Source organism: Ceratotherium simum, chromosome 21 (assembly GCF_057802395.1).
Source record: "Ceratotherium simum simum isolate JZ-2026a chromosome 21, ASM5780239v1, whole genome shotgun sequence".
NCBI classification, from domain to species: domain Eukaryota; kingdom Metazoa; phylum Chordata; class Mammalia; order Perissodactyla; family Rhinocerotidae; genus Ceratotherium; species Ceratotherium simum.
Genome location: NC_141920.1, coordinates 50,556,925 through 50,579,185, shown reverse-complemented (window position 1 = coordinate 50,579,185; position 22,261 = coordinate 50,556,925). Strand labels below are relative to the sequence as shown.

The 22,261-nt window shown below is 52.4% G+C and overlaps 1 protein-coding gene across 13 annotated transcripts in view; it reads right to left on the bottom strand.

Annotated features, from left to right (window-relative positions):
• Positions 1-1,904: 1,904 nt before the first annotated feature.
• The window catches only part of ENTPD6 (ectonucleoside triphosphate diphosphohydrolase 6), a 30,203-nt gene continuing 9,846 nt past the window's right edge, over positions 1,905-22,261 (bottom strand). For 4 of the 13 annotated variants that reach the window (XM_087445715.1, XM_087445716.1, XM_087445714.1 and 1 more), the window contains 14 exons: positions 19,589-19,912; positions 17,875-17,951; positions 15,863-16,006; positions 14,629-14,704; positions 13,906-13,941; positions 12,917-13,005; positions 12,132-12,211; positions 11,184-11,248; positions 9,004-9,105; positions 6,399-6,539; positions 4,895-4,984; positions 4,142-4,222; positions 2,837-2,949; positions 1,905-2,700 (listed from right to left, as the gene is read on the bottom strand). In XM_087445715.1, coding sequence (XP_087301841.1) covers positions 2,602-2,700; positions 2,837-2,949; positions 4,142-4,222; positions 4,895-4,984; positions 6,399-6,539; positions 9,004-9,105; positions 11,184-11,248; positions 12,132-12,211; positions 12,917-13,005; positions 13,906-13,941; positions 14,629-14,704; positions 15,863-16,006; positions 17,875-17,951; positions 19,589-19,880 — 1,485 coding nt within the window. In that variant the 5' untranslated portion in view covers positions 19,881-19,912 and the 3' untranslated portion in view covers positions 1,905-2,601. The other 9 variants (XM_087445717.1, XM_087445718.1, XM_087445722.1 and 6 more) reach the window with 9 other exon arrangements.

Here is a 22,261-nt window from a genome sequence, read left to right as displayed (position 1 = left end):
GGGGTGTGTCAGGAAGATGAGCACATAGACAACCATGTCCTCTGTGAGGTGGGACACATGGGAGGGAACAAAATTCTCAATGTGTCCCAAGTTTGCATCTTTTACATGTTGGGATGTGCATATGTAGCTATTTTTGAAAAAACAAGAACCCTACTTGATTATCACAAAAGACACTCAGAGTGAAATGACTTGCATATTTTGCTGGGCTCAAAATATTCCATGACTTATTTGGCAATCTTTTGGGAAACTTCCAGTTGTTTACACTTTTTCAGATGTGAGATCACTGACCTATAAAGGGACCAAATCCATCTTCACTTTTACCTTCATGCATCTTTGATTCCTTGCCTCCGGAGTTCTTTAAATATTTAGACTGTCAGATATTATGGAAGGAGAGGGGCTGGGAGACCAAGGAGGGTGGTGAGGTGTGTGGGAGAAGCTGGGCTTTCGTGCCCTTGTCCAGTGGAAGCCTCCTAGCTTTAGTCCTAATGTGGCTTCTTCTTTGGAGGAAGCATCCTTCCTGCTTTGCCTTTTCCTGCTGTGTCACACGCAGGTCTCCAGGCCTCTGCCCCAAGGTTTATGTTTTGGGGAAACCACTGGGCAGAGGAGAGCTGGCTCCAGTTCTGTCCATGGTTTGCCTCCTGGAGCTGGGGTTGTAACGGTCACCTCACTCAGACCAGCTGGGGACACACAGAAAAGGGTGGAAGCCCTCCTCTGTTTGAACATTTTGCTGGCACAGCACTTTCTCAAACATCGAAGGTTTTACATTTGGATCTCTCTCCTGCCTCCCCCACAGGGAGGTTAAGGCTCTGAGAGGTGAGGAGTAAAATCCGCCTCTTACTTTTTTCTGCAGAGTCCTCTTCTCTCCCCATAAGCCTCCATTACGAGGGCATATCCAGCAGTCAGTCTGCTCTGGTCCCATCGCGGCCCTGGGAAGTCGAGGGGCCAGACCCCGTGCTCCCTTCTATCAGTCCTGAGATACGCGTGGAGGCTGTGAGCCCAGAGTCCTTGTGGCAAGGGTCTGCCCAGTTTTGTCTGGCATGCTACCCCTTCCCAACTGTCCCAGATTAAAGCCAGATCTTGGCTGAACACACTGCAACCTGGGCTCAGTGCTTGCTCGAGAGCACCATGCCTTCCCTGGAATGTGCTGCTGCTCACAGCCCCAGGGAGGACAGGGAGCTCTGACAGACCACTGGGAAGGTGTGTGGCTCCCCGACTAGATGCCTACAGCAGCCTGGGCCTCCACAAGCCAGTTACCAGTGGGGGATGCCAGAGGGCCAGGGGCAGACCCTGTGTGCCCTCCTGCTGTTGTCTCCTCACGAGTATGTCTGCTTCAGACACACTGACAAGACTTAATAGTGCCAGCACCTCTGTCACCCCACTTGCGTAGTTTTTTGTTTAAATTTTGGTGCCCAGGGACCTCAGGTACTTCCCTGCTGGTGCTGGGGTAGGCGAGTGCTGCTGCTCACTGAGAGGAATCACCGACGGCAGACACTCTGGTAAACCCTTTACTATGAGTGGAACACATGAGGTTCAGTTTATTCTGTGTACCATACAATTTCGGCAGGAACGACTGTGGACCCGGGATCTGAACCTGAGCCCAGCGTACCTGAGCCGAGTGTACCTGAGCCTAGCGCACGGCCCCGTCTGCCAGAGCTTGCACCGCTGAGGCAAGAGGGTTGAGTCGGTGTCCTGTGGAGCCCCCAGCGGACAAGCTGTGGCCCTACCACCAGTGGAGCCACGAGATGGCAGTTCCAGGGCCTGGCTGACCTGCGGGGGGCTGTGTCTTCTGACACTGCTTGGTTGTCAACTCCTCAAGGCAGCGATACATTAAATGGGGCTCAGAACACAGCTCGACGCAAACACTCAGCACCACACAGAGACGTCACTCATGCAGCACAGCCACCAACAGTTAACAGCAGTTCAGCTCATGTTTAGACTTTCTTTGAAGAGCCAGGGCACACAAAGGCCACAGAGAGGTATTTTCCCTGGCCCCTCTTCCTAGTCCTAGTGTCCACGCCAACAGTTAGCCTGAGCCACCCAGGACTGAGGAAACAGGCCTCTGGATGACTTCGCATATCCACACCCAAGGAAGAGACAAACAGGCTCAAGTCCAGAGTTCAGTGTCCCGCCCAACCCCCTCCCAGAAGGTGCAGTGGTTCCCACTCGGCCCACCCTGAGAGCAGCCACAACAGCCTGGGCAACCTCCTGACTGATTCTAGGGGAGAAGGTGGAGGGCTGCCGTGGGGGCGGGGGAGACAGGAGCAGGGAGACAAAACAAGGTGCCCGTCACAGGGACGCCTGTCACGGACGCCTCAACACTGTAGACAGTGACAGCGGGGGACAGCGGGCCCGCGCTGCCCGGGCCTTGCGTGTGCCCTCTGCCCTGTCTGGTTCACTGCCCACCTGGAGCCAACACGTAGGAGGCGGTACTGGGCCTGGGCCGTGCTCCAGCCCTCTGCCCATCCAGGGCAGGTCTGCAGGGCCGAGGGGAGGGAGGTTGCAGCCCAACTGTGGCCTCCTCCTAACACGTCCAGGGACCCCAAAGGGGTCTGTTATGGAGATGAAACCGCTTCTGTAAGGACCGCCAGGGCAGCTCGGCTGCTAGGAGACCGGACTCTTCCGTCTGTTCAGGGAGTCGATGTAATGAAAAATGGCCCCCAGAGCCCAGCTGGTCTCAACATTGTCGATTTTCCGAGTCAGCTTGAAAAGATAAAGGGAGGGGCAGAGGGGACCACCGCGCACATGTGAAAGGCAGGCCTGCTTGGGAGGCCGGAAGCAGCCATCCGGCCTCACACACCATAAAGGGCGCGAGGGCCCCCAAGAAGTGAGTCTTTACCTTCAGAACCTTGTTTCCTGGGAAGCCGAATTCTTGGAGCAGCAAGCTGACGTAGGTGAGATCCATGCACAGGAAGGGGTTGCTCTGTGGCTGGGTCTGCGCCGTCCGGCACACTGTGGGCAAGACGACCAGCTTCCATCAGGTTCCAGGTGGTTCACTCCCTGGGGTGGGGAGGGTATGTGCAGACCCTGCTCCACCCACTCCAGCCCCCACCCGCTACCACTGGGCCAGCCCCAGGTCCTCGCTCTTGATTTAGACGAGATTACAGCTCAGAGTGGGAAGGCGATCCGCCAAGAGCACAACAGGAGGCAGGGGCTCGAGGCCAACCCAGTCTCCACCGGGCTCGAAAGAGGGACTTGAACGTCATATGCTAGTGCCACTTGCAGAAAGCCACAGTCTCATGGGCCACATCTCTGCATCCATGATCCTAGACACCTCTCCCAGATGCAGACCTGGGTTTTCTGGGCAATGAAAACACCAACGAAGCTGGCTCAGAACAATCCACTCTTGTTCTCAAGGGGGATGGGCAAACCCACCAACAGCCTTCCCAGAATTCTGCTCTGAACTTTTTCCTGTTGAAGAGTCATAGACACCCAGTGTCCCCAGGATAAGCTCAGAAGTGACAAGAAAGCTTAAAAAAAGCCACTTTTGTGAGGAGGGAGAGAGGATTTTCTATGGGGAAACACACAAAGTTTAACTCTTGATCTGCAATTGGGACTGGCAACCAAAAGAGCAGAATATTTACGACAAGCCTTCACTTCACATCCAGGCGGCTGGGGCGAGTGGGAAAGGGACGAGGAGGAAGGGGAAGGGAGACGGGCAAGGGTGGCCCAGGGCTGCTGGGTCAACTTCTTGCAACACCCCAGGGTGCAGCTCTTCACTCCCTGCATGCCAGACTCTGCTGTGCAGGGGTTCCCAGCTTCTTCGGGTTTGTGTAACAATTGTGACTCTGCTGGAAAATTTTCAGGGGAAATCACTCTTACGGTTACCTGAGTCGAAGTGAAAAGTGAAATCAAGGGAGTCCGTTCCTCGCAACCCTGGGACTGGGAATAGGCCCTCACTGCTGGGGACAGAGACCCCCCAACCTGTGCCCACTTAGGATGCAGTGGACCTGTGGTCAGGGCCCAGCATGGCAACCCTGCGTACACTCTGAACTCCACATTCTCACACCTCTGAACTCTCGTCTGGTTGACAGAACCAGGAACCAAACCCGAGAACTCGATGCCACTGCCTGCCTCGCGAGCACCGCAGCAAGCCTGCCACGTGCTGGGGCAGCGCCCCCATCTCTACCCTGGCCCTCCTCACCTGGGCAGTGCAGCCACCACTCACCGTACTTGGCTGCAATCTCAAAGTCTCCGACGATGAGGCTGCCTCCCTTCTCTGCATCTGTGGGACGAGACCAAGTGCCCCATCTGCACCAGCCTCGCAGGAGCTGCAATGCCACTGCGGCTCCAAAGCTGGCACCTGGGGAGCCCGGAGAGGCAGAGGCAGGGCTACGTCCTGGCTGGCTGCAAGCCTGGCTGTAAGCAGGGCAGCGGCCCCACACGCACTGACCATGGCTCCTGAGGTGACACGGTTTGGGATGGGCAGGTGCTCCACACAGGACCTTATGGGGTCGGTCAGCATGGTCAGGGGCCTTAGAGGGTCCCCCAGAGGAAGCTCATCAGGATCCCTGGACCCCAAAGATTGAGCAAACTCTTAATTTTAAGTTAAAAAAAAAATAAAAAACACAGAATTAGAACTGTTTCCTGAAGCTGTGGCCCTGAGCTCAACAATGGCATTCTGGTATCCATTTCCTGAGTGTGAAAAAAAATTCCGTAAAAAAAAAAAAAAAAAAGGAGTGGTTTGTTAGGTCTTAGAACAAATGTGCAGAGCCTTTATGAGGTTCTCTAGAAGGGAGTGGCCCCAGGCCCCTGCCATTCCCAGGGAGGAAGGCACAAAGAGCTGTGTCCCCAGTTCTCAAAGATGACAACTGTTTCTTCAACGCTCCCCAAAACCTATACGTTTGATAGAGGGTCCCTGAGGTGTCCACACGTTTGTTTGGTATAAGGCACCTACTCAATGTTCTGATGAAGGAAACCTCCTCCTGACTTTTCCTTGACCTTCGGCGTCTGCTAAGGCAGTCACCGCTGAGGGTGGATTCCATTTCTGAAAACAGACCCAGCCACTCCTTCAGAGCCGTGTGTGACCAAGAGGGGAGTCAGACAGCCTCTCTGAACAGCCAAGCATCTCCCGAGGTCACCTCGGGAAGACGTCAGTCCCCTAGGGAAAGGGTAGCTTGCAGCCAGAGTGAGGGACCCCAAATTGATGAGGTGATCCTGGGGTGGGGCTCTGCACAGCCAACCTGACAGGGCAGGGCCCCAGCAGGCTGCCAGGCCAAGCTGGGGTGTGGTGGACTCTGGGCACCGCGATCTCCACAGGCAGGGGCACAGTCAGGAGAACGTGGACGCGCTCCCCCTTGCTTCAGCTACGGGAAGCCCACAGGGCACAGGACACGGAGCCACGAGGACAGCTGCTGGGGCATGCCAGGGATCTCGTTCTGTGCCACAGAGAGGAGTGAGAGAGGTCACCTTCCACTGGCTGCCTTCCACACTGGGCCCAGGCAGTGGGGCGCTCAATGAGCTTGGAGATACTGCAGGAGGCTCCCGGGTCCCAGGGGCCAGACAGATTCTAACATCATCGGTTTCTTCTGGGTGGCTTTTTATTTACATTAATGTTCTTATCCTTACTACAGGCAATGTATTTTGATATTCTCAATCTATTTCATTAAAAAAAATTCTGGGGTGCCCACCCGGTGGCGTAGCAGTTAAGTGCACGCACTCTGCTACAGTAGCCCGGGGTTCATGGGTTCGGATCCCGGGGCTCATCTCATCAAGCCATGCTGTGGCGGCGTCCCATATAAAGTGGAGGAAAATGGGCACGGATGTTAGCCCAGGGCCAGTCTTCCTCAGCAAAAAGAGGAGGATTGGCGTTGGATGTTAGGTTAGGGCTGATCCTCCCCACAAAAAAAAATAAATAAATAAAAATTCTGGTCACAACCCACTAAAGTGACTTCACAACGCTCTCCAGAGTTCCCACCCTGAGTTGGACCACCACCAGCTTTGGCAAACTCCTAACACCAGCTTCTGCCATGACCACACTCGTGTGCCATGAAGGAGTCCGAGTGAGGCTCCGTAAGCTCCTGAGGGAGATGTGTGGGGAGGGCAGACCCCTCCCCATGCCGGCCATGTGGCTGCGTCACAAACGGCTCCCTCAGCCAGAGACTCGGCTGAGGGTCTTCGAGTTCCAAAGCTAACCCAGCTCTGCCTCAGAGCAGAGTAAGTCTACAGCAAGTGACTGTTCCTGCAATGACAACGCAACTTCACTAAGTGGCTCAAAGAACTGATTTACTTAGGAAAAGAGGTCTTACTACTTCCTATTCAGATGACAAGACACCTGCCCTTCTAAGTCTACTTCTCTCACCATCAGGGTGACTGACAACACAGTTACTCCTGCCACAGGCCCCCTGCCCGGGGGACCAGACTGGCGGTCCCGGCACAGCCCAGCTGGGTCCCACCCTTACCTATGAGGCCAACGTTTGCTGCAAGGTCGTAGTAGTAGGAAAAAGCATAGAAATCCACACCCTTCACTTCTGATGTCCTGTGCACTTGACTTCGAAGGATTTCTGACACTCTGCTGGCGCACAGCTCGTGGAGGTTCACTGCTGGGCAGAAGAATAGCACAGAGCCAGTGGTCAGTGGGCTCCGAACACCGGGCCAGGCAGCCCCTGGGGCCCTTTCCCAGTGACTCAAGACCCTGACCCAGAGGGTGAGGTGGGACTGGAAGCCTGCACAGACCCCACCCCAAGTCGAGAGGCTGCCCAGTGCAAGTCACCAGCAACCTTTCGGGAGCCACGGCACTGCTAGCCCAGGTCCAGGGAGAGAACCCCTGAGCCGGAGCGACACCAGCCCCAGCCAGGCCCACGCAGCCGTCCTGCCGCAGCCCAGTGGCTCGTCTGCACTGTGTGGCCCGCACTCGCCCTCTGCACGTGCTGTGTCTTGCTCTATCTCACGAGCCACCTTGGAGGTGGGGCCAGGGCCCTCCTTGTGTCACACATGAGGAAACTGAGGCCTAATGGGCAGCTTCCCAAGCTCACAGAGCAGGTCGTTAACTCCTTGCTTGGAAGGAGAACAACACAGGCACTGGAGGGTAATGGACATGGATGTCCCACAGCCTGGATCCAGCTTCCCATCTTATCCTAGACCTCCCCGCCGTCTGCCAGGAGCTCCAACCAGGTCTCACCATGGCTCAGAGCCACGCCCTGCCCTTCGGATCTCATTTCCCTCCCCTGTCCCTTGTCAGGGAGGGACACTACTTCCTCCTAGTTCCTTAAACACAGCAACTGCCTCAGGGCCTTTGCACGTGCTGCTCTCGCGGTTTAGAGAACTGCTGCTTTAGATCTGAGTGGCTCATTCCACATCTCTTCATGTCTTGGCTCAAATATCACCCCACGAGGCCTTCCTTGGCCATCCTATTTAAAACTGCAATCTCCCCCTCAACACCCCCTTTCCCCCCCCTTCCCTTTTATTTTTCTTCAAAGCACTTTCTCGTGTGTTTTACTGCCTGACCCCTTCCACCAGAATGTCAGCTCCACGTAGGTGCGGATCTTGTCTGCACTGTGCACTGCTGTGTGCCCAGTGCCTGCAGCAGGGCCTAGCACATGGCATGTGAACAAGTCGGTGACCGAGTCACAGTGCCCTGCACAGTCATGGATAATAAGTAACACATATTTGGTCTTTGTTCCTGGCTCCTGACACAGAGCTTCTAAAATCCTTGGAATTTCCTGAGTGATAAAGGCGAAAGGGTCATCTTCTGTTATTCATAACCAGCTTCTTTATAATAATATAATAAGCATACTTGAGTTTATGCTCATGGGGTGACTCTTCCTGGGTCCCTTGATGACTTCAGGATAGGGGCTGGTTGTCAGAGGAATCAACCTTGTGTTAAGAGTGTTGGAACTCAGCCCAGTCCTCGAACCTCCCAAGAGTGGAGAGGGGCTGGAGATTGAGCTAATCACCAATGGCCAATGATTTAATTAATCATGCCTACAAAATGAACCTCCATAAAACCCCTTAATCGATGGGATTCAGAGAGCTTCCGGGTTGTTGAACACAGAGAGATGCCGGGAGGTGGTGTGCCCAGAGAGAGCATGGAAGTTCCGTGCCCCTTCTTCCACACCTTGTCCTGTGCGTCTCTTCCATTTGGCTATTCTTAAGTTGTATCCTTTATCATAAACCGGTAACCGTCTAAGTAAATTGTTTCCCTGAGTTCTGTGAGCTGTTCTAGCAAATTATCTGAGGCGGGGGTCATGGGAACTCCCTATTTGTAGCCAGTTAGCCAGAAGGTGGCCCAGGACTTGCTATCGGCACCTGAAGTGAGGGACAGTCTTGTGGGGCTGAGCCCTTAACCCCTGGGGTCTGTGCTAACCCCAGGCAGTCAGTGTCAGAACAGAACTGCTGGTGTTTGGAGAACTGGCTGGTGTAGGGGAATACCCACACATTTGGTGTCAGAAGTGTTGTGAGTAGAGACAGCTTTGTCACCAAAAGCAGACAAACCTCATGCTCCTGTGTCCAGCCTGGAAACATGCCAATATTTCTTTTAGAAGAAACTAAAAGAGCACAGACCAACAAAACCCATGTGGGGTGAGAGGGGCCAGGCAGGCTGGACACTATACCCACTGTCAAGGAGAGCAGCCTCTGCTGTCCTTCCCAGTTGACAGGGAAGCTGACTCTGCCCAAGGGGAAGCCATTTCTCCCTCTACCCAGGGACGCACTCACAGAGCTGCTGGCCAACAGCCTGGATGGGGCTGTTTGTCTCAGAGCCGAGAGACGTTCAGGCCCCTCCTCACTGGAGGCTTGTTAGGACATTGGGCTCTTTGGAAGAAAGCTTTTGGCGACGGACAAGGAAGCCTTGTGCAGAGATCCTGCAGGAGTCAGTGGTTCCCAGCGCGCTGGCAAGGGCCCCCTGGAGCCCTGACGACACTCACTGGGCAGCTTCCATTCTGCGGCCAAGTAAGGCTTGTCTGTGAAAGAGGTTTGGCAGCAGTTTCCCTGCTTCTCAGAGGTGTCTGGAAGGTACGGGGTAGGGGCGGCAGGCTGTCATTCTTAACCCTTATAAATCCACCATACCTGCCTTCTGTCCTGAGATCCTGTATGTTATTTCAGCATGTTCCCACTCTCCTCTGAAACCAGGAGACAGGCAAGGGCTGACCAACTCCTTTCCATCCTCAGCTGAAATAAAAAGATAAAAAGAGAAAAGAAAAGAAAGGCACATGACCACGGTAAGACTGGCATGCATGGAGCTGAGAGACCTGGATTCTGCTGAGAGGAGGCCTGAAGCAGAAACTATTTTAGGCTGGTAACAAAGGCATTGGAGGGTCAAGGGAACACGCTTCCTTTTTGCCAGATGAAACCTGATTCGTGGAAGTGTTCCAGGTCAGTTGGGGGGGCAAGGCCTTTCTCTGTCACAGAAGCTGCAGCAAAGCCCCATCTGCCTGGAAACATGGTCCCTCCCAGCTCACTGAGGGCCTTCAGGGTCCCAGGCACCAGGCCAAGCACTGTTCAGTCCACTGTCACAACGATCCTAATAGGAGGGGAGGCATCACCACCCAATTTTACAGACTGAGGCTGCGAGTAAGCTGGCAGGGCCAGGGCGATGCCACCAAGTACCCCCACACCACGAATCTGTGCTGCTCTGGCCCCATGATGCCACCCCTCGAGGACATGCATGCTGAGAAGTGGGTCAGCTTCTCCCACTGAGAAGGGGGTCCCTGTCCCTGCCCTTGACTCTGGCCCAGGCCTGCTTTCACTGAAGGAATGTGCAGGACATGACGTCATGTGACTTCGAGCAGTCTCTCTTCCTCTGAGTTACCAGGGAGAAGTGCTGGCTGCTCTGCTGTGGGGAGAGGCCACGTGGAGGAGCGCCGAGGCATGGACACCTAGCCCAGCCACCCCACCCCACCACACGAGACCCCAGGGACTCCAGAAGAGGCATCACCCAGATGAAGCCTGTGGAATCACGAGATACAATATTAAATAACTGCTGTTCGCTGTTTCCAACCACTGAGTTCGGTGGGCGATCTGCCATGCAACAACAGACGATGCCTCAGGGAGGTGGCTCCTCCAGGGCAGGGAGTGGTCCACATCCCTCTTGGCAGGCATCACAGCCCCACGTGTCCCAGTTGGGCACTTTCAGTCTAGCCATGGACAGGCAAACAGGTGCCTGCCTTCTTCTCACTGGCTAAATAGGTGTTTTTTGGCCGCAGAGTGAGGGTTGCAGGAGTTTCCGAGATGTGGGTACGTTTGGTTTGCAACAAAGGGGACACCAGGATTTGAAAGAAAAATGGAAATCGGATGTATATGGACAAACAAAAATTCCAGTTGAACATTCACACCCTGTCAGAACAACCAGGCCCTTGGAGGAGGTGGGCAGAAGTGCTGGGCCAGGGGAGGAGAGGGGGCACCGAGAGCAGAGCCGAGGGAAGGGCACGTGGCTGGAAAAAACACGTGCACATCTGGACCAGAGGCACAGGACAAGGCCTTTGGGCCCCAATCAATGCCACTGGAAAGACTGCCCAATGCCAGCCTCAGAGCAGAGTCCCTTACACTTGAATCGGGATGTGGTGATGCCCTAAGATCTCCTAAGAGTTCATGTGCACTGCAGCCAGTGCCAGGCTTCCCTCAGCCCGGCCCGTCAGGAAGGAGCAGAGAAGGCGTGGGAGTAGACACACCTTTAATAACCTCACCAGACACAGGCTCCATCGCCAATCAAACACCAGGCCTGGAGGAAGGGCCAAGCCCGTGTTCTATGACCCTTCATAGAGCAAGAGAAAATGGCGGGAGGTGCTCACAAGGCTAGAATCACTGTGAATGAGAGCACATCCCCAGAACCGCCCCAGAATCACCTCCTCACAGCCCCTTCCTGGACCGTCCTGAAGAAGAAGGTTCTCTCTTCAAATCCTTAAAAACAACTCAACTCCAAATGCAGGTGATGACTGCACAGTCACTCAGGTTCCTGAAATCCCCCAGCTCAGTGCTTCAGAAACGGCTTCACTAGCACTTCTTTCCTTTTGACGATAACTTAGAATGTACACAGGTAAAACACCTCACCCTTTGTCACCATCACGTGCCCCCCGATGAGGTGTGGGGCCCACCCTTCTACACACGTCCCTCCTGGGTCTCAAGTCCTCCTGGCACGTTGGGCAGGCCAGGGCCAGCGGCTGCTGTGACAGTGGAGGGGCAGGGAGGGGCAGAAGAAGGACTTGTCAGGCCTGCTGAGCAAGGAGGGCCCTGGACACCACCTCACTCACCAGGGGTCCCCTCCATGCCGCCCAGAATCGCCAGCCGCGCAGACATCAATCCGAGCCCCAGGTAGCTGTGGAGAGAAAGTCCTGGGTTAGTGGCTGGCACGCCACGGGAAGCGCTGGGTGCCGTCCTCCACTCCACATCCAGTACATCCACCTGGTCTGCGTCCAAAATGAGTGGGAAAGGGAGGAAACGTGTGGCAAGGCAGTTGGCAGGCTTTTCTGCTTCTTCTAGAAGCCGCTCTTTGTAAAGTTTAGGGCATCCAGCTACTTAGTTCAACAAATGAAGGCCCGTGGCTTGACAGGAGCATGTCTGGGAGCTGCGGATACTGCTAAACGTAACAGACTTGACCCCCATCTTTATGGTGCACATGTGCTTTATGGAAAGAATTCACTGAAGGTGCCATGTGCCAAAGAGATGCCCAGAAAATTCCTGCACCACCACGGCTCTTCCCCACTTTTCTAAAGCCTCCTCCAAAGCAGGACAGAAAGAGCACAAGAGAAGAAGTGTAATTTACTGTAGGTAAACTGAAAAACGAAGGCAGGAGGAGAAGAGAGGAGGAAGGAGAGAAGGGAGGAGGAGGAAGAAGAGGAGGAGGAGGAGGAGGGAGAGAAGAGGAGGAGGAGGAGGGAGAGAAGAGGAGGAGGAGGAGGGAGAGAAGAGGAGGAGGAGGAGCGAGAGAAGGGAGGCGGAGGCGGGAGAGGAGGAGGTGGCAGGAAAGAGGAGGAGGAGGAGGAAGAGGGAGAGAAGGGAGGAGGAAGGAGAGAAGGGAGGAGTGGGGGAGGAAGAGGGTCCAGGGGGGCACACAGCAGGGGTTTCTGGGACCTGGTGTGTGTGACTGAACACTCCAGTCACTCTACAAGGCAGGCATCAGAGCCAAGGGGGGGCCTGCAGGGCTCACTGGGCTCCGCGCGGGGACTGTCCCCTCCCCATGCTCACTCCTGAACACCAACCTGTAGGAATAGAGCTTGTAGGTTCTGTTGAACATCTGGAGCGACGTCCGGTGGCCAGGCGGGGCGGTCTGGAGGGTGCTCTGGGGGAGAGTGCAAGGGTTACTCTCTCTCCTGTTTGTCCCCTACTCCCTCAATTCATTTGAAAGAACACGGATCTTCATAGATGTGTTCAATTAAATTAGCCTTCCACTGAGTCACGTGTTGTGAAAGAGCTTGCAATGAAAAATAGTGTCCAAAACGAAAAAACATGTTTTTCCTTCTTATGAGTAACATTTACCCATTCTGACAAATAGGGTCCAACCCAGACAGTCATGAGTAAATTTAAGTGCTCCTCCATTTAAAACTTCAAATAATAATAAAAAATGGTAGGTGAGGAAGGTAGTGTCTTTAAAGCACTGGTCTTAAGTGGAAGCATTTTCAACTCCTTCAGAACGTCTATCCTGAAAAGTGTGGGAGCTCTCCCTCCTCCGTGAGTCAGACTAACTACAGCCCCTTTCCTGGAAGCCCTCAGGGGAGGGAAGGCCCACTTCACATTCTCTGGCCCAAAGAGTTCCTGGTATCATCTAATTTATCACCACTGAACACAATTTTTTTTCCAGGCAGAGTTAAAATCAAACTAAGAAGCATTAACTGTGACTGAACCTGGCCCTCAGGAGAACTACTGATCGCAGGGGCCAGAGGCACCAGGTCTACAGGCCTCCCGGCCACCCGGGGATCTGCGACAGCCCCCACGGAGCAGGCGGCCTTGGAGAGCGGGGGGCAGCAGGCCGGCAGGGGCTGGTTACCTCAACTCTCGGAAGGAAGGTGATCTGAGTGGACCCTCCGCCCAAATCCAGCATGCCCACACTGCTCCTTCCTGGGGTTTTCAAACTGCCTGGAGCACAGTGAGTAAAGACGAACACAGCACTGTTGTGTCAGTAAATAGATGAGAACAGTAGAAAAAGCAAAGAGGTTAGAAGCCAGGGGAAAGAAACACAAGACAGAGAAGCAGCTGTGGCTGTTTACAAACCTCCACGGAAGGACGCACTATTGTCTAAGGGACACGAATGGTGGCTCCACCGGCTATGGCTTTGATGTGAAGAGTGACAGGACGACACTGACCTTCAGCAGAGATGCTGGGCCTGCCGTATCTGCCGCTCACCTCTCAGAGACACCGACCTCTTTCATATTCCCTCAGGCCCCAAGGCACGCCTCCCTGACCTCGCACTCCTGAGGCCTAATGCGGTTTTCTATCTTCCAAGGGCTAAATCTGCTGGAAACTTCTTTCTTTTATATACACGAGCCAGACACACTGGTCTTTTCAATAATTACAATAAAGTGACAAAAATCCACATGTACTGAGCATAACCTAAGAAAAATTACTCCTTGCCACCTGTTTCCCAGAACAGGTGTTTCTGTTCCCCGTGCAGCAGAGGAATTCAACTGTAAGGGGATCAGCACTGCCATCATCACACTTCACATCTGAAGACACGGCTGGTTTGACTCATGACTTCTCTCAGAAATGGAGGACGGGCCCTGGTGGATGGTGGCAGGAGGGGCAGGAACCACGCTGGTGAAAAGTCCCAGGACTGCAGAGAAACAGCCTCCCCGACATTCGCACCTGCAGGCGCGACGCTCACCCCATGAGCCGGGTGTACAGCCCTGCCCATCCCCACACTCCACTGTGGGCCAGCAACACTGCGAAACCCGGAGGGGTTATTTTAAAGAGCAGACACGAGGCCCCGCTCTCAAGAACGGCATCTGTGCACTGTTAGCCTTTATGAAGTCAAGGCACCTGTCAGGAAGTTGATGGTGATCCAGGCTGCAACGCCTACAAGAGAGGGTCGGAAAGAGCAGGTGAATCACTTGAGATGCTGTAAATGACACACAGCGCTCAAACGACTACTTTCAGATTTCAGGAGCACCAAGTGACCACTTCCTCACTACTCTCAGCCTTCAGACCAGCTATAGAAAGGAGCATTACTCATAAGGTCCTCCAGCAGCTTCTGCAGACTGTTCTAGAAGATACCATACTAAAAAACTAGAATACTCTGCCAAGTGTCACATCTCTCGCTCCTATTCTTTATCATCACCTTCCTCTTTTTGGAAGTGACAGGGAGAGAACTGAATGTCCTCTTCCTCCTTCCCCCATGCAAACTCTTCAGGTCATATTTAAAATCAGGGGCTGGGAAGGAACTTGATTAAGCGTCTCTCTCTTAGAATGAACAACACAACAGCGACATTCTAAAAATGGTGGCAATTGGCAATTCTTTCTAAATGTTCTTCAAACTGAAAAGATGATTTGTTTTCAGAAACTCCATCTGTGCCAGGTTTGGAGCCAGTCAAGATGAGAATCTGTCTCTAATAGGGGCATTAAGCAGATCCTCTGAGATAATTAAACTGTGCACTGGAATAGGACCGTCACTTCAGCTCTTGTTCACCCGTGTGTCTGACAGAGCCCTGCACACAGCCCTCTCTCCGGGCCAGCCTCCTCACAGAGCGCTTCTGGCAACTTTACCTTCATCCGTTCCGTTCATGATGGACACACAGTCATCCTCCACAAAGAAAGGCGATGCCTTAAACACTTCTTTCACCTAAATGTAAAGAGAGACACGTCTTTATCCTTTAGAATCTACACTCACAGCCCCAGTCGCGCTGTGCTTTCAGCAGTGCTAACAAACACCGGAGGGTGGCAGCTGGTGCTGCCAAAAGACGGAGCTCAGGTCTTGTTTCAAGCTTCCCTAATCCCCCGCAAGCGGTTTCCTTCTTAATCTACTCCCGGGGCTAGCGGAGGCGGCTGCTGCCCTGAGAGCCCCATCTTAAGCTACTCTGGACTTGAAGAGCTCAGCGTGCACTGAGCCTGCTGGGCCCCAAAACACTGCCCAGCTTTAGGACAGGAGATGAAGGGGAGGAAGCCCTAGGAGGTGGAGCTCAGACCTGGGACCTCGCAAGGCCTGGTGGGCACTGCTCCCAGGAGGCGGGCCGGCAGAGGGAGGAGATGGCAGTGCGCAGCTGCGTCTGAGTGCACCGCCTTCTCCATGTTTTAGCAAGTGTGATACAGACAAACGTCAGTGCATCTGACACCCCACTGCACTGGTGGCCACAATCCGACCTGACACGTAAAGGGACCTTGACAGATATGCAGCAATCCATCACTTAGCAGCTAAATACTTCAGAAACAGTGTAGAGGACGAGGAGGACCATTTTGCTTATAACAGTTTCCCTAACTTGCCTGATGATAAGAAACCTCCAAGTACCTGTTAAACACAGGCTCCTGGGCCCCTCAGGGGTGGTGCAGGGCCTGGGGACACTCTGGCAGTGTGGGAGCTGGACCTGGGCAGAAGGCTAAAGGGCCTCCTCCATAGTTACATCTGAGTATCAGAGCAGGAGAGAACAGTGCTTTCCATGAGAACTAGCCTGCCTGAGCTGACATGTCAGGAATTCAGCTCCACAGCCTCTGACACGTGCCAAGTCCTTGGATGGAAGAAAGCCCTTCAAAAGCACAATGTATTTTAAAACAAAGTTGTTCTTATTATAAACAGATTCATTCTATAAACATGAATAGCTTTAAATGTCATGAGGAAGAAAACATCATTCATCCACAATCCCTCCACATAAAGGTGATGCTGTTAACATTTTGATGTGTTTCCCTCTTCAGGAAGCTTCTATGTAGCCTGTCTGATTGCTCCAACACTGGCTGAATATTTAGTGTTTTCATAAGGCACTCCCAAGGGGGAAATGGGTAAGATCACCTTTTGCAGTAATTTCTGAGCCTTTTCTCCTGGTAACAGGCGTAAACCGGCTGTGGCCTTGAGGACCAAGGGGGTGGCCTTCCAGAAGTTAAAAGGAATGTCTTGTTTAGCAACATCCAGTAATTCCTGAATTCCCAGAGTGCTCTGTGTAGTAAAAGTAAAGAAGGGTCTGTCAAAGCTCAGCACACAGGGTTACAGATGCTCCCCCTACCCTTCCGGTTTTATTAATTTATAAATGTATTTTTTTCTAATTTTCCAAATAGGCAGAAAATAGCGACTCAAGTGGTGCTGGTGGGTGTGGGGCCCAGGGACCTGGGAAGCACAGAGCATCGCCCTCGGCAGCAGAGCACAATGGGGTGAGGCACACGAGAGGGGCTCCTACTACACTACCACGCCTCAACCAACACCCCAGCCGGCCTCGTCGCCACCTCCCTGGGTGACGTCAGACGAGTCGTGACTCCCCTGGACATCATGAATGAATTCCGGGCTCCCTCATGGCGCTAAGACCCCATGAATAACCACATCGAGGAATCATTTTCATCTGCCAGAATACCTGAGGTCCAAAAGTCAGATAAAGGCCTATGTCAGTGAGGGGATGGGGAGGGGAACAACCTTAGTAGAGGACTTTGATAGGACCTAGGCCTATCAGAAAGTACAATGCCCTGGGGACAGTTGGCAATGTCTGTCCACAGGGAAAACAGACATCCCTCTTGGTCAGAAATCCCACTCTAAGAATTTATCTGAGAGATGCCTTTGCACGTGTGGGTTACGAAGTGCATATAAAGTGACAAACTGCAGCTTTTCTTATACTGTTAAGAGCAAAAGAGTGGACATTATCTAAATGTCCTTTAGGAGGGAACTGAGTCCGTAAATTCAACGTGCACGCATACATTGCAATATCATTCAGCCAGAAAAATCAAGCAAGCTCTTCACATCCTGACAGTAAATGATCTGCAAGCTATACCGTTCAGTGACAAAAGCAAAGTGCATAACAAGTGAATGCCAACCTACTGTGTATGTAAACAAAGACAGGAGAAGAACACAGATCCATCTTCTCATGTACACCTAAACTCGCTCTTGAAGGACACATAAGAAACCAGGGACCCGGGGGGAGACTGGAGTGGAAGGGCAGTTTTTGCTGTCTGCCCTGGGGAGCGGTGAAATTTGTCCCACTTGAATGTGTGCTGCCTACTCAAACAAGGAAGATTTAAAAAACCCTGTGAGTTTCCTGTAAAGACATCTAATTTAATCAGGTTTAACCTTATGGTCACTCTAGAACCACTAATTTCGACTTTTGTTTTCAATTTGTTTTCAAACTAAGTGACAGGAAAGCAAGGCTGTGACTTCACTGTCTTGGATCAGGACATGTCTGTGGGCAAGCATCATATATTAGCTCTTGATTTAAGACATGCTCTAACCAAAAGGAACTTCAGCTGTATCAGTGACCAGTTTCAGGAGTGCCTTAGCAGAAATACAGGTGTCTGCACTCACACAGTTGTAAGCTTTAAGGACTTTAGAAGCAAAAATGCTACAAACTTACAAAAATCATTATTTGACAGTTTAATTAAATTTCTTTTACACTTATTCAGTTTTGTGGATTTTGCATAATACAATTAATTTTTTGTTTTAGTCTACGTTAGTCATCTTCAGTCAGAGGAACTAAAACACAAAAAAATTAAATTTTCAAATAATGCTTTTTGTAAGTTTGTAGCATTTGTGCTTTTGAACTGCACCGAGTGGCCTGTGTGCTGGTTGGTGGAAGGGTGGCCAGGGTGTAGGTGTGGATGTGGGTGTGTGTGGGGAGCAGGCAGGGGGCATGGTCCTCCTTTGGCCTCTGTCCTCTACCAGTTTCCTCATCTGACTGGCCTAAGCAGTATGCAGTGTCCCGGGCCAGCACCACCGGAGGCTATTCTGTGAACACAGCCCTACTACACTCAAGAGAAGCGGAGCTGGCTTCAACAACCGCAGTCAGAAGACAAACGCGATGAACAGACACGAGAGAAAACTGTCACCTTTTCAACGTCATCAGCATAAGCAGAAAGACCTGGCTTCAGTGCTTTGAAGGTTTCATGGGTCAAGATAGGAGTTTCTAAGGGAAAAAACATGTTTTAAAAAGGGTACAATTATGAATATATACACAAATATATGAACCTATACAATTATGACTAGCCACACTTTTCAAAGGCAGACATCTGAAAACAGACCAATCCCAGAGGGACATGACCCCTTCACTGTTTCTCCTCTAAATTGTGCCTCTTCAGTGCAGCTCAACAAGATGAATATTAAGATAATGTTTTGGCCAGAACTTTACTTTTTTAAAAATGATCAACTTTATTGAGGTATAATTTACATACAAAAAAACTATCCATTTAAAGTGTTAAATTTTAACATAGTTAATTCTTGCTGATTCAACCAAGAGAGGAGCAGGGCCAATGATTCCAAACTGCAAACAGGAGAGCCATTTCCTCGGTTCTAGGATGGATGCGTTCTAGGTTCTAAAGAATATTTTTCTTCTTCTTTTTAAAAAATCGAATGTTTTAAATTATTAGGAGCGGTGACTCATGTGCATACAGCAAGGGAGAGTGTTCAGAGGCACACGATGCCAAGGGATGCTTGTCCGAATTCAGACACGAAGATCCAGGAAGAGAAACCAGGGACAAAACTTTTTGTAAGGACTTCTGTCCAAAGATAAAACACTGGAATATGGCTATTAAAGGATTACATGCTGACATGTGTTATCTTAAACTTAGCTTCAAAACCATTTTTGGAGGTAGTTAGGTCCGACATATAAATATTTAACTACTTGAATAAGTTTAAAAATAAAGCAGATGAAAAGTACATAAAATATGCCACGATAGTTTTGGAGCGAGCTACTAAAAGTGTCTGGCGCCACCAGCTCAGTTAAATGCCCAGAATGGTGTCAACTCAAAACATCTCGAGGGTCAGCAAAGAACCAGAGAGGAGGGAACACCAGCCATGAGCAGTGGGCCTGCTGAGCATTCGGCGGAAACCACTCACTGGCTGGAGGTTGGAGAGGCGACCCTCAGAGCCAACAGGCACAAAAGAGAGGCCAGGGAAGGAGATCACAGGGAGGAGGAACAGGGTGAAGAACTGGGCAGTGATGGGGGTCCCCCCACAGGGGAAGCCAGCAGGTGAAGATGCCCAAACTTCCACCCCAGGAAGCAAAGCTGACCTGTTCTGGCTCCAGCTCCCAGCTCACTGCTGAGGTCTCTGGCGTCTGTCACCCACCCCCCGCCCCACCAGCTCTGCGTCAGCCTGGGCTCCGGGTCTTTACTAATTTATCTCACTTTCCTGGACTCCTGCTCCCACTGGCGTGAATCTGGAGTTACTTCATGCCTTAAACTAACCCAACTTGACCTCTGGCCTAAGTCATGGTCCCAGCCACCTGACCTGCCAGTGAACACTGGTTGGGGACAGGCCACCAAACACCCTCTGGGATCTCAGCTGCCCTTAGGTGGTCACCAGACACTGGTACAAGTAAGGACAATCTGGGACTCCCGGGAAATTTGGATTCCTGGGCCTTAACCCACACCCTGAGCCAGCATCTCTGAGAACCTGCAGTTTTGACAAGCTCCCAGGTGAGTCCAAGGCAGGGGGTCCATCCCACACCCTGAGAAACCACCCTGGGGGAGGAGGTCCCAAGAGCTCTGCTGTGAGAGACGGAGAACAAAGCATGCATGGCCAGGGCTTTTTGCCCCGGGATACCTCCGGGCCGCCTGGTAAAGTGGAAGATGTGCACGCGGGTGCCAGTGCTTCCTGCGTCAAACATGACACCGTAGAAGACCTCGTGACCATGTGCAGCCGTCCCCAGCGGACTGCGGGCCTGCTGGCCCCTCCAGGGCCCTGTGGCCGCCTTGGTGATGCTGAAGAAAGCCTGGGTGGCGGAGGCCCAGTGCCACGTGATGTAGGCGACATAGATGAACAGGCACACAAACAGTCCCAGGGGGTACGCCACCTTCGTCATCTTCAGATTCCCATTACTTGGTATTTTTCTCATTTCTTGGTGTGCTGAGGACTGTGCCACAGATACTGGCAGAAAGGGAGGAGAGGCAGGAAAACACATTAGGCTCCGTGGTTCCAGGGTAAGTGAGAAACCCCTGTGCTCAGGGACAAGACGTTCAATCAGAAACTGGTCTGCCTTCTTTCCTGTGGAATCAGAAGCTTCATTTGATCCTCAAAATGACTCTGGAAGGTGTGATTCCCATTTTACAGAAGAGGAACTGAGGTTTATAAAGACAAGGTCACCTGTCCAAGGCTGCAGGTCCTCAGGGGCTGACCTGGACACAGACCCACAGGCTAAGCGGGCTCCCCTCTAAGTGCTGCTCCAGGCAAATGGCTTTGGACTAGTTGCTATTTTAAAAAGCCACGTGTAAATGTGTCCCAAGCCTTTCAAGGTATCAGAAACGTGTATCCAATCGATTCTTTCAATTCTCACTTTTTCTCTCATGTAGGTAATTTACTTTTCAAAAGGTTTAAAATCCTGTCCCTTGGGAACTACAGAGGGCCCCAGACAAACAGGAGAAACACAGCTCATTGTCCTGGAATTTCCACAACAGACATCTCTTTTCACTCATATAGCACACTGCTGCCAAGGAGGAAATAATGCCTGTGTGCTCTCAAAGCCTATAAAAACTCTACCCAAGTAGCAAAATAAATTAATTCAGCATCATTATTTTTGGTTCAATGCACCCCCAAAATGGAAGCATTTGCTCAAGTTTTATTAGCAGCTTCTAGTGCAAGGCACCATGTAGGAACCTGAGGCTCAAAGGAGGAGACCGAAATGCCTGGTCTTCAGGGCTCCCCCCGCCCTCAGGAACTGCCCACCCATCTGTCCATCTCTCAATCTCTGTCAGTCGTGGTAGGCGGAGTGGACACTCGTGGGGAAGAAGACAGGGAAGGGCCGGGGTGAAAGCAGGAGGCGGTGCCGGCTCCGCCTGCAGCAGCGTGTGACCGTGCGCAAGTTACCCCCTTGCAGGAGGCTGGCCTCCTTCCTCATCTGTAAGGTGGGGCCACTCACAGGAAAGCCTCATGCTGCTGTTTGGGGATACAATGTCGTGTGCGATGCGCTCAGAGCAGGACACAGAGAGCATCCATACCGAATGCTGGCTTTACAGAGGACAGCAGGAGGTAATGTCCCCTTGGAACCAGGGACAGTGATGGACAAGAGTGCTGGAGGACAGAGTGACTACACTGTCTAGGAAGGGGAAAAGTAGGGGCCAGGGCTAGAAGTGCAGGGGGCAAGCCTGTGGTGGCCCCCACGCCAAACTCGAGGCCGTCGGGGTGGAGGAGAAATGGAAAAAAAGTGGCCTTTGGCAGGGGAGCACGGAGTCCAGGCCTTCCGTGGTCCCTCCTTTCTGGTCTCACCCTGCAGCCACACCTGGATGCCTTCAAGCCCCCAGAGCTCAGGTCAGACCAGCACTGTCTACACCTATGGCTTTCTCTGCGCCCCTGCCTAGGGGAGAGGCCTCGCCAGTGGCCCGCCACCCAAGCCTGAGCAGGCACAGGACAAATCACCCTCTCTGAGCATCTACCACACGCAGGACTGTGGGAAAGGCTCTCTTGGCAGGCACGGAGGAGCAAGCCTCCCCCTGCTAAGACTCTCCCTCCTCGGCCCCTGCTCCTGCCTGAGTTGGGGCCTCTCTTGGGTCTTACTGCACTCGGGAGCTGCCCACTGCTCTCAGAATCATGTCACACCCCCCGCCAGGGCATGGCCCCTATCGGCCTCTGCAGCTTAATCGCATACCTCTCTTGCCCTTGCTCATGGTGCTCCAAGAACCCAGTGTGTCTCTCTGGCCCTAGAACTCAGCTCTTCCCTGCCTCAGGCCCTTTGCACACACAGTTACCCATTCCCAGAATGCTCATCCACCAACCTGGCTTCCTTGTCCTTATCCCTAAGCCTCAGCTGAAACATTATTGTCCCCACCTTCCCCGACTGCCCCCAACTTGAACACCCCCCACCCCTGTTATGCTCTCTCTGAGCTCCTTGCCCCCTTCTGACCCAGCACTACCATAATCTGTAATGATGCCAGTGTTTGTGGGATTAGTTCCTGAAGGTCTGTGTCCCCTCTACGGCATGAGCCCCAAGGGCAGGGACTTAGCCTGTCTTGTGCCACTGCAGCCCAGCTTGGAACACAGGCCCTTATCTAGAATGGTGGAGGATACTCCTCCACCTCCATCCACCTTCCATACTGTCACCAGACACACAAAAACCTCCCCATTTAAAATCCTTTAATGGGGAGAGGACATGAGCAAGATGGTGGAATAGGGAGCTCTCAGCCCTCGTTTTCCCAAGGAAATGTTAAAAAAAAATTGAACTGGCTAAAATATTTTATGGGAGTTCTGGAAAACAAAGATTTACAGCCACCAAGCAAATGCCCA